The sequence below is a fragment of the Watersipora subatra genome, chromosome 8, assembly GCF_963576615.1.
Source record: "Watersipora subatra chromosome 8, tzWatSuba1.1, whole genome shotgun sequence".
Classification (NCBI taxonomy): Eukaryota; Metazoa; Bryozoa; class Gymnolaemata; order Cheilostomatida; family Watersiporidae; genus Watersipora; species Watersipora subatra.
Window position 1 is genome coordinate 31278296 of NC_088715.1, and position 12048 is coordinate 31290343.

Consider the following 12048-nt stretch of genomic DNA (forward strand, 5'->3'; position numbering starts at 1 on the left):
ATATAAGTACATACATATGTATTTAAATATATATGCTTAATGTGTTCGCATTATAAAAAGAGATGTACGTACATGTATATATATGCATATCTACACTATGTCACTTTAATTATAAAGTTTTATAATGAATCTATATGTATATTTCTAAAATTATGTCATCATATGTCGTGTATCATATATCTGTCGGTTTTGCGGCTATAGATCTTAAAAACTTGGTAATCCGCGTTCTAATGGAATTGAACACACGGCGATTTTTGCATTGACGTGGGCTCTATCCGGATGCTCTACCACTGAGGTAAAACACCATAGTGATTAGATAAGTTTCCAAATAAAATATGCAGCATGCGCATGGTAATTATTTTAGCCTTAGGCTATCCACCAAAGATTTTGAGATATGTTTGCCTCTGACCTTGAACATAAATTCAGTTCTCAACTAAACCGGAGCATGCGCATTGCAATTAGCAAAGCTCCGGAAACACTTGGAAACTGATAAGCATTTTACGCTTCATAAACAATTTACAAAAAGGGAGAAACCATATGGGATGACGCCTCCTCTACCGAAGAAACTTGCTAGGGAGATAACTCTTCCAGTCGAGGTACCCTATAAATTGTTTTCGAGGATAAGTCTCCTTAAAATATGTAAAGTGAACAGGCCATTGCTGTTTATATATTTTTTTCTTACAATTTTTGATGTAACTATCTGTTGCATTTTTTTGCTGTTTCAACATCTATTTTTGCAATTTTTAGTGTTGTATTTCAATGTATAATGACTTGGATGTTTTAAGACCCAAACATACACAATGTTTACTTTTGCTTTTTTTCCATCATCATAAATATGAAACATTTTATTGAAATTAAACACGATCTATATGTACCCGTTTCTATTTATAGTACACAGTTTACAGTACAGCTTATCCCATGACCAAACACAAGTCAGACGATTGTTTGGGAGCTTTATGATAAATGCATATGTGCACACAACTTACAAAAATTATTCATCAACACCAGCACAAACCCTTGTAACAAAATCTCATCAACAAATATTAATTATTTTTCAATGGAGTCGTTTAAGTATAATAACGATACAAAACACATGTAAACCTATTTAAATATGTTACCAAGTCTTTGAAATTTGTAGACAATGTCCTAAAACTAACCTATCTGATTGGATTATACGTAAATAGACAGATTAATTTGGTCTACAATTGCCATTAAAACTTTGACAAGCCTTTTTTAATCAAAACTAAGACCAGCCAACGAAATGCCAAAAGGCCGTGCAACAGAGAGTAGAACCATCAAGTCGTGCGCATTTGACAAGAAAAACATGCAGATTTCACGAGTCTATGGCATTGTCTAATTGCTGAAGGTTTCTGTAACTAACGTAGAAGTACTAAAATGTAATTGTTTCTTTTTTGCCAATTTCAAAGTAACTGACATTTTGGACAATTATAACGAGTCCTTTAGTATGCCGACTGATGTTCAAAGCAATGAAAGTAAAGGAAATGACGATGATATTTTTTCAACGATTCTTATAAGATTATTCCAATATTTAATTATAAGAATAATCATTCGAAGTCACAAGATCGAAGTATATAGTGACCGATGTTGGGCAATATGTTACTTTTATTGTTTTCTCTAAATAATTTTGCTAAATAGATTTTCTAAATATCTAAATAAATATCACAACCTTGATATTGGTTGCTATGACGTTTTGAAATGTAAACAAAATTGTGCATTGGTTTTCTATTATTATTGTATTAGTATATTAATAATATTGGTTATTCTAATAATATCAGCGCATTTTACTTCTAATATTGCATTTCTCCTTTTGCAGAGAAGAGATATAAACATATAATCTTTTCCTTTTATTATTGCTGTTTGTTGTACATAATAACACCCAGTACATTACAGCTACCATTGCAGTTATCTTATTGCACTGCAGTGCCATTTGACTGCTAATATTGCATTTCTCAGCCATCAGTACCCTTTCTTTTTTCCAATATCACTTTGGTCGTAGGCTGTATGACAGGGGAATTTCTTGAGGTGTAAAATGTTGAAAAAAATACTTTACCGAAGTATATCTCCAAACTTACCCAAGATTTTGGTTAAAATTTGGCGAGTTGTGTACTGATTAAATATGTTATTAAGATATTCAGTTGCTTCCAATGGCAAGTTCAGCGTTATTTGTTACGGTAATTAAAAGAGGTTTCGCAAACATAAAACCATTTAGTGATAAAATTTTAGCTAAATGACATAATTATTGATACTATGCGCCCACAGGTCATTACGCCCAAATAAAAGACAATGCTTTTTGCGAACCGTATCAACAAAAATTTCTCTATCGAAAAAAATAATTGCGCGACTGTTGTAGTACTTTTTATTAGATCATAACGATTTCTGTTTTTACACTTTGTATTAATTGTATCATTACCAAATAATGTTTCATAGTTTACATAGTTGCTATTTATTTTACATCTTCATTTAGTTCTCTACTTTCTTATTCCAGCTGCTCAGAATACTTTTTTCCAGCTACAGCATGTTTTTTGGATTTTGATTTGGTACCTTGCGCTCCACAATCATTGTATAGGAATAAATATTTTGTTCGTTTAAACAATCTCTTTACTTTATTTCTTTTAGTTCAAATTAAAACATTTTTGTTTGTATGTTCTTGTCAGTGCTCGCTTTGTGTATCAACTTTTACATCTTTCATTTTAAACCTAACCAATTAGTAATTCGTAATCAATTTCACATTTTACAGCAAACATTTGGAAGATTACTGTAAGATTGTCTGTTAGGAACGATTATTTTTTGAGGAACAGATTTTTCCTTCTAAGTTCTCATGTTCAGTTTGAAATTTAATAAATATAGAATTACAAAAATATCTGCTGTTTTGTTTCCTGAAGACTACATATTGTCTCTATGTCAAAGTGTGAAAGTGAATAGAAACTTAGAGTCTTCAAAGACAATTCTTTAACAAAATCACTGTAGTTTCTCGACGTTGAAGCTTGATACAAGGGCTTAATTTTTTTTAAATCTGTGATGAATAAAATTTTTGTAAAGTTGTATAAAAAAGTAAAAAAAACATTAACAAATATGTTAAAAAAATTTTAATTTTTTCAATTTTTGTTGTTGAAACTTTAGAGAATTCTTTAAATTGTTTTCGTGAAAGAGTTTTGAATGATGCGTCAACGGAGATGACTATGATGGAGAAGATAAACAAAGCGCGCCAGATGTAAGTGCTTTTTTTGTATTTTCCACTAGTTATAACTTATAATAAGCTTCCAAAAATCTTACAAGTTCTGGAAGTTGGAATCTGGAATCGGAAAAACGTTAGGACAGATAATAATTTTCAGTTCATCTACTGCTTCATCTACTTGGGCAGTTCATCTACTGAGTTCGTTACCGCATAAAGAGTTTTACCAAACTATCTCTGAGTCTCTTCCTGTTGCCAGGAAGTTCTTTCAGTAGGATCAATGCCGCCGTTTTTAGGCATGCCTTATCTTGTGTTTCTGGCAGGGCTTTCGGTAGGTTTATGCTCCTTTCCTAAGGCAGTTCATCTCCTGAGTTCATTGCTGCAGGTAGGGTTTTACACAGCTCTCTGTGAGTTTCTTTCTGTTGCCAGGAAGTTATTCCAGTAGGAGCAGTGCTGCCGTTTTTTAGGCAGGTCCTATTCCGTGTTGTCTTTTTTTTACTGCCACTGTAAAGGCAGCAGAAAACTCATCCAGAAATCTAGTGATCCAGTATGAGTCTCGTGGTGGAGTTCATTTGGGATCGACCTAATCCTACTGCTGCCACCTGTGTAAAGGTTTTGTGTGTTACCTTTATTGCTCTACCAGTACAAGATTCAGTGCAAGAGTTTATACCTATATTTGTCTGCTTTGTTTATAAAAGGTTACAATAGAAAGCATGAAACATGTAATGAACAGGCGCAGACAAGCTCTGCCTCTCTATCACAAATGTTCAAGCTTATATAAACGGTAGTCCTGTCTCTCGTTACAATCGATTAGAAGGGACTCGCAGATACACAAATATACAGAGAAACTTTGAGAAACATAATAATTTTATTATTAATATTTAATATTTATTATTATAATTATTATTTATTAAATAAATAATAAATTAATATTCTTTATTATTGTATTCATTTTAATCAGCTACTAGACTATTAGCCAGGCACATTTCTACTGGATCATTTAAGTAAGCTTACTAATCAGCTTATTATTCATCTCCGTGACATCACGCATTCATCCTGCTTGGTACACAGAGCCTTTGGGTCTTTGCTCCTATATAGCAACATATATCACCTAGTGAATTTATCGAGTTTGTGTGGCTGACATGGTAAGAGTTGTTACGGCGTCTAAGTGAGGACTGGAAGGTCAGAAAATCAGTCCTGTGCGATATGGAATTAGTATTCCAAGATTTCAATAGCTATAGCTGGACATACTGAAAACATATAACAAACAACACACTTTGAAAAATTTATACATAGATAAAATAATATACACAATACAAACAATATTAATAGAAAGTATATACATAATAGAAGAAATACTAAGAGTGAAGTAAATTTTCTGTAAAAGTGCTACAAATATTTTTGAGCAATGCATTCCTCAGGCAGGGTTTGATTTTATTTAAACCGCACCTTAAGAGTGCATTGCACAAAAATATTTTTAGCACTTTTACTTTACTTTATTCTTAGCATTTCTTGCATTACGTATATGTGTCTATATATACATGTATATGTAATACTATATACTATATAATACAATATATATACATAATAATCCATTATGCATATAGTGTCTATATATATATTGTAGCACTTTGTAGCAATTTTAATGAAGGTTTAGTTTACTCCTAATACTTTTTCTAATAGTCCACACTCCACTAATTATCCTTTAGATTTTTAAGCATCAAGTCCTATTTTTATAGGTTTTTGCACCTGCTTTGAGTTACCATAAACATAAAAAATGTATGTACAGTACATATAAAAATGTACATAAATGTACATATAAGTACATACATATATGTTAAAATAGACATGTATGCATTTATATGTGTTAGCATTATCAAAAAATAGATGTATGTACATTTATATTTATGCATATATATATCAATATATAAACTTTCAGAATGAATTATGTTAAAAGTATAAAATGTATACAAATATACATTTACATATAAACATATATACCATACTTTTCGGACTACTAGCCGCTACCTTTTATGATGATTTGAGTCGTACGGCTTATATAAAGGTGCAGCTTATCTGTATGTTTTTTCTTTCACCGGTAGGGTGCATTAACCAGAATCTCTGGCTAGTGTGCCTCTAGCGATGAAAAAAAAGTGAAACAATGCCTAACGGTACTGTTCCGATAGGCACTAGGATAAAAAGCGTCGGTTAATATGAAACAGTGCCGTTAGGCACTGTTCCATATAACCGATGCTTTTAAATCTAGCAACTTTACTGTTTAAACAAAGCAACCTTGCTCTTTAAAACGTAACAGTGCCGTTAGGCACTGTTACGTTTTAAACAGAAAATTTGCTGTCGCGTTAAAAAGCACCATCATGAGTCCTGCGGCCTATACAAATGTGCGGCCTGCATATTGTTTTATTATCATTTTTTGAAAAATGAGAGCAGATGTGGCTTGTATAGGGGTGCGGTTCATACTCCGAAAAGTATGGTATGGTAAAAGTAGTGATACAACTCATGGGAATAATACCTGCAAATTCTGAAACATAGATGCTAAGCTAAGCAAACTACCACTACTCATGAGAAGTTACATGTATGTAGGTTAAAATACTCATAGCACTCTGTGTTAAGCAATGTCACTCAAGCTTGTATTCACAGCTATTTTTTAGTAAGTTCAACCATAAGGTTAGCAAAATACTCAAATTGGTCATTGGCGTTTTGCCAGACTAATGACAAGTGGCAGGCAACTATCATTATCTGCCACTTTTTATAAGCACTTTTTAAGCACTCTGAAAAGTCTGAGTGTGTATTTTATCTAGTGCTCTAGCGAAGCCAAGTGCCTTTAGATATTGGCAGATGTAATATGTATACCAACAATTATTCCAAAGTATAGCATCATGGAAACTACTGTGGAAATTACTGTGAAACTAGAGTTTTTGTTTTCAATCGCAAATCAAAATGGCATTTTTTGTTTCTATCATTAGCAAGTACTGCCAACCTGCATATTTTTTATAACTGGACTCATAAAAGACTAGCAGGATAAATACATGAATATATATATATATATATATATATATATATATATATATATATATATATATATATATATATCTATATATGTATATATATATATGTATATATGTATTCAAATGTTTTAAAATGGGTTTCTAGGAGCGTATTTTTGTCTTCTAATTTCTCCAGCTCAGTTCAAAGTTCAATAAATATAGAATTACAAAAATATCTGCTGTTTTGTTTCCTCAAAACTACATATTGTCTCTATATCAGAGTGTGAAAGTGAATAGAAACTTAGTCTTCAAAGACAAATCTTTAACAGAATCACTGTAGTTTCTCGGCGTTGAAGTTTGATACGTGGGTTTAGTTTTTTTTAAATTTGGGAGGACTGAGATTTTGGTAAAGTGGTCTAAAAAAACTTAACAAAACATTAGCAAGTATGTTAAAAAAACTTGACAGCAGTTTTTTGTTAAAACTTTAGAAAATTTTTTAAATTGTTATAGCAAAAAGGTCTTGAATGATGCGTCTACTGAGATGGCTATGGACAAGATAAACAAAGCTGGCCAGATGTAAGTACTTTTTTGTATTTTCTACTAGTTATAACTTATAATTGGTTTCCAAAAAATCTTACAAGCTTTTTAAAAGTCTAAATTACTAATGAACCATCTCATCTGTCCTCACAGAAGTGCAGCTTGACCCTGTGAATAAAATATGTAATGATGGAGTGAATAAAATATAAAACTATAAAAGACCCAAATTTTTTATAATTTTATTTATAATCAATTTTAATACATTTTTAATCTATTTGTATTCTATTTAATCTAATTTTATTCAATTAATTTTAAAATAAGTTTTTTACTGGCTATGTACCAAGTTCAGTCTCCTGTTATTTACCAAAGCTTAAGTAGGTAGTCGGTTGGTAATTATCAATAGAATATCTTAAAGCTGAAACAAAACCTGAATACTGAGAAGAGAGTTAAGACCTCAATAGATACGTTTTAGAACATTTTTTCATATGTCTGTGTTATTTCCATGACAGCCTAAGACACTGCTAGTTTTACAGTTTTTTTGATATGCAGCCTCCTACTATTTTTAGAATATTTAGAACTTAGTTACTTTGGTACACCGATAAACACTTTTCATACCTTTATGCATTATTGAAACCATGTACTCTACGTATGACTATAGAACTGTTCTATTTTAAATAAGACACCACACATCAAGGCTTACACACAAGAATATAAAGTCATCTAACACAGCTATGATATGCCTACACCCTTAATGTACTACCACTTCTCAGCTGACACCTAAGTTGACACATTGTAAAGGGTTTTACCTCCTCCAAGGGGAGAATACTCAGTTCAATAATTTGTTTCTTGTGTAAATTTTATGATGTCGTAAACTTAGTGACTAAAAGCAATGAAGTTTGAGTTGAGATAGTTCCTTATGTTTGTTGCTCTTTCTTTCGATCTCTCTCTCTCATTTCTATTTTGATCCCTTTCTCTCTTTTTCTCAATTCTTTTCTCTCTCAGTCTCTTTCTTGATCCCTCCCTCAATATTTTGATATATCTCTCTTTCTCCCTTTCTCACTCCCTTTCTCTCTCCCTTTCCTTCTTTCTCTCTCCCTTTCTCTATTCCTTTCTCTCTCCCTTTCCCTCTCCATTCCTTTCTCCATTTCTTTCTCCCTTTACTTCTCCCTTTCTTTCCACCTTTCTCTCTCAATCTCTCTCTCGATTTATCTTTCTCCTCTCTCCTCTCCCCTTTTCTCTTTCTTTCCCCCTCCCTTTTCTTTCTCTCCCCTTTTCTCTCTTTCTTCTCTCCTATCTCTCCTCTCTCTCTCTCCTATCTCTCCTATCTCTCCTATCTCTCCTCTCTCTCCTATCTCTTCTATCTCTTTTCTATCTTCCTCTCTCCCTCTCTCTCCCTTTCTCCCTTTCTTCCTCTCTCCCTCTCTCTTTTCTCTTCTCTTTTCTCTTCTCTCTTTTTTTCTCTCTTCTCCCTTCTTCCTTTGCTCTTCTCTCTTCTCTCTTCTCTCTTCTCTCTTCTCTCTTCTCTTTTCTTTCTTCTCTCTTCTCTCTTCTCTCTTCCCCCTTTTCTCTTCTCCCTTCTCTCTTCTTTCTTCTCCCTTCTCATTTCTCTCTTCTCTCTTCTTCCTACTCTCTTCTTTCTTCTCCTTTCTCCCTTCTCCTTTCTCCCTTCTCTCTTCTCTCTTCTCTCTTCTCTCTTCTCTCTTCTCTCTTCTATGTTCTCTCATCTCTCTTTTCTCTTTTCTCTTTTCTCTTCTCTCCTCTCTCCTCTCTCCTCTCTCCTCTGTCCTTTCCTTTCTCGCTCCTCTCTCCGCTATCCTCTATCTTCTCTTCTCCTCTTCTCCTCTTCTCCTCTTCTCCTCTTCTCCTCTTCTCCTCTTCTTCTCTTCTCCTCTCTTCTCTCCTCTCGCCTCTCGCCTCTCTCCTTTCCTCTATCTTCTATTCTCTCTCTCCTCTCTCCTCTCTCTTTTTGCTCTCTTTCTATTCCTTCTTTCTTCTCTCTCTCTCTTTTTCTGTCAATTTTTATATATCTTTTGCTCGCTATCTCTCTTTTTCCCTTTTTCTCCCAATCGCTTTCTCAATCTCTATTGACTGCTTTCTATCTCTCTCTTTTTCTTTCTCAATATCTGTCTTAACCCCTTACAGCCATTTAAGGTGACTAAACCTATTTATGGTTACGGCTTGTGTTTAATGACAAAACTCCTCTCAAAAGCGTTCAGTCAAAAAACATTGTTTGATTAGAGCTATGCGAATAAAAGAAAGTTTAACATCTTTTTGAACTTTTCACATAAATAGTTTTTAAATAAATTAGAATAAATGGTAAAAAGCAAATGAAGTATTGTATACCACAATTGCTAACTTGTTAATTAAATTGATTACTGCACCTGTAAGCTTTTTTCTAATAACAATATCATGGTTCTCAACAAAATACTTAGTCAGCTTTAGGCCACTTTTTTTCTAAAATAAAATGAGTTACTATAAAATGAATCGGAGTATAAAAACAAATGCGAACAATTTTCTATGTAATATATTCGGTTTGCATTTAACCAAGTGTTTAGCATAATTTGTTGTTCGTAATCAAATTGTCTCAAATTTTTACATTGCGTGATTGTTAGCTGTGGCTTTGGGTAATATACACAAACATCATACTTCAAACAGTCATTCAAATAGAGCTTACTGAACTGCACAAATGTTTTTTTATAATATTACAGTGGTAGAAACATGCAAGAAAGAGAGGCCTAAACAACATGTACAGTTGGGAAAAAGCCAGACAAAGGTGTCCAGCAGTAAGTTGTGTTTAGTACAGTATGCACTACTAACCTAATGCAATGCGATGTTCATCTACATTTTACTTTAACTAAGGATTTCATGTAAATCTTTGCATGAAGTTACATAAAAACTTCTATATAACATAATAATTATTTCAGTTCAGATTAAACTCTCACAAATGATAGGATTATCGAAAGCCTATAGCTTTAAAATACTGGTTTGTCGGCTGCAGCACTTGGAAGAGATAACGACGCATCAGGTCTTTTTGTTATGTTTTACTACTCTGTCAATCTGGAGTTTTGGTGAAGCGCAGAAAATGAATAGCTGTAAAATTAGGGAAGAAGCCATTGTGTAAGAATAGTTGTGTGTCGGCTTCCCAAGCTGAATTTAATGAGCTGGAACGATTTTCTTTACTTTTACCTCTAACAGTGGTTTCAGACAGACAGGCAGACAGTCAGATGCCAATCATATTATAGTGAAAAAAAATTAAAAAAAAAACTTTATTTTGAAGGAAGCAAAATTCTTTTTTTTTCTAAAGCGTAGACTTTTTCGTAAAGGAAAAAATAACTTAAGATGGCATTGAGTGTGTGCACTCCACTTAACTCAACATAAAACCACTGTGATTGTGAACTCGTAAACAGGAAGAAAAACTTGTTGATTCCAAACAATAACACCACGGCTGCAGTAAAGTCATCAACTTGAAAACAGCAGTAATTTCCTTTTTTGTAAAGTTGACAGAATGTTTTGGAAACATCTTACAGCATTTAAAAGTGTTTGTATGCAAATTAAGATTTTTAAAATGTAAAATCTTGAATTAGATTTTCAAAAACAGCTTATTTACGTTGTATGAGCATCTAGTGTACCACCAAGTTTTTCTGCAATTCAACAAGACAGTAATTACTTATCTGTTGTGGGTTTTTCAGCAAAATCGGACACCGTATTCTAATACTAGTAGATTTTTTTTTCTGTCGTAGACTATGGTAATTTGTAAAAATATAAATATAAATTAAAAAGAAGCTAATTTAAATAGAACGTAAATAAGAATCCTAAATGAACAAAATAAACATATTAAGATATGTGTAGACGATGAGCTAGATAAAGTATGGTATCACACACTATGGTTAGAAGGCATGATTAAATCTAATCAACCTCTGTTGCAAACAATAGCTTTGAAATTTGTTTTCCTATTTAGAATTGCACTGAAGGTTTTCCCAGCAAAATCTATAAAATTCTAAGTAAATTGAAAGAATAATTATTGTGATTGAACATCTTTAAAGCTTTACCTTTGAGCGCGGACAAACAAAGAAAGCAGCAAAGCAATGCAGCCAGTAAATGACAAAAAAATGACAGAGTATGATTTAAGAAAGCTCAAACAAAAAACTGAATGCAAGGTAGGAAAAATAAAACAGTTGATAACTGAAGACCAAAAGAACAAAACATCAACAGACAGCAGCTGAGAAAAAATGGCACAACTGAAAAATGCCTGTACAAATACACTGTAAATCTGAATTCAAAATTGTATACATGTAGGCTAAGAACAACATTGTTGGTATGAAAAATACCATGCTGTGCACTTTACAAGTTTAGTTTACATGAGAGAAAGAAAATACGAAGGAACCTCAACATGAAAAAAACAAAAGTACAAGTTGGTGGTGGGGCCAACATGGCAGAAAATTTAGAAATGTCGAAAAACTACCATGGACTTTTTCCGGAATAGTTTATGGCCAACCGTAGACTATGATGAGCTGTTCATTAATCGCATTGAAAAGTTGTAACTAAATGGAGCAAACACATCCGAGAATTTTTTACAAGTTCTACTACTATAAAAATTGTTACAACTTAGTAGAAATATAAAGACTATAATATAAACATGATGTGAAATAGCTGATGTGTAATATTATATAAAATAAATACAATATAACATAATTTCAATACAATATACATTAACAGCAATATAATATTAACATAATATCATGTGATTATATAAATCTTAAAGTTTGTTGTCGTTCGTCTGTGGTTCAGTTTGTTCAGCCATAGAAAATAGTACCTAACAGTGACAAATGAAAACTTTATCTTGAAACCTCCTGTTATCGGAAAATAAGCAAACTGAGCCAGCCTATGTGTTATAATACTCATAGCCAGTCTGCACTGGGCGCATTGTAATTAGATTTTGCTCTCACGGCTCTTATTAGTAAGTTTAGCAACACGGATACTAGTTTACTAACTGAGTCAGCCTATGTGTTAGCAAATATAATTCATTTTTACTGTTTGTCAAAATCGTCAACGACTTGCATATTAGCAATACATACTTTGGTTAAGCAGTATGCTAGAGTAGATATCACCCTGTTATCAGTATATACCATTTATGGAACTATAAATGTTTTTCATAATAAAAACTGTGTTTTTTCACCTAAACTACAGTAATGTCATTATGATAAAAAAGATTGCACCACGCCGGAGTCAAACATGATTCACAGATAGATTCTGTGCAACTATACTGCTCAAGCAACAATTCAAATATGAGAAGAACTGTGTACATAGCTATTA

At 32.7% G+C, this 12048-nt stretch overlaps 1 protein-coding gene across 1 annotated transcript; it reads right to left on the reverse strand.

The window, feature by feature from the left end:
* Positions 1-7757: 7757 nt before the first annotated feature.
* LOC137402458 (uncharacterized) lies at positions 7758-8459 on the reverse strand. The gene is given in 2 exon segments (XM_068088959.1): positions 7758-7932; positions 8218-8459. Coding segments are annotated over 2 exon segments (417 nt in total).
* Between the last annotated feature and the right edge of the window lie 3589 nt (positions 8460-12048).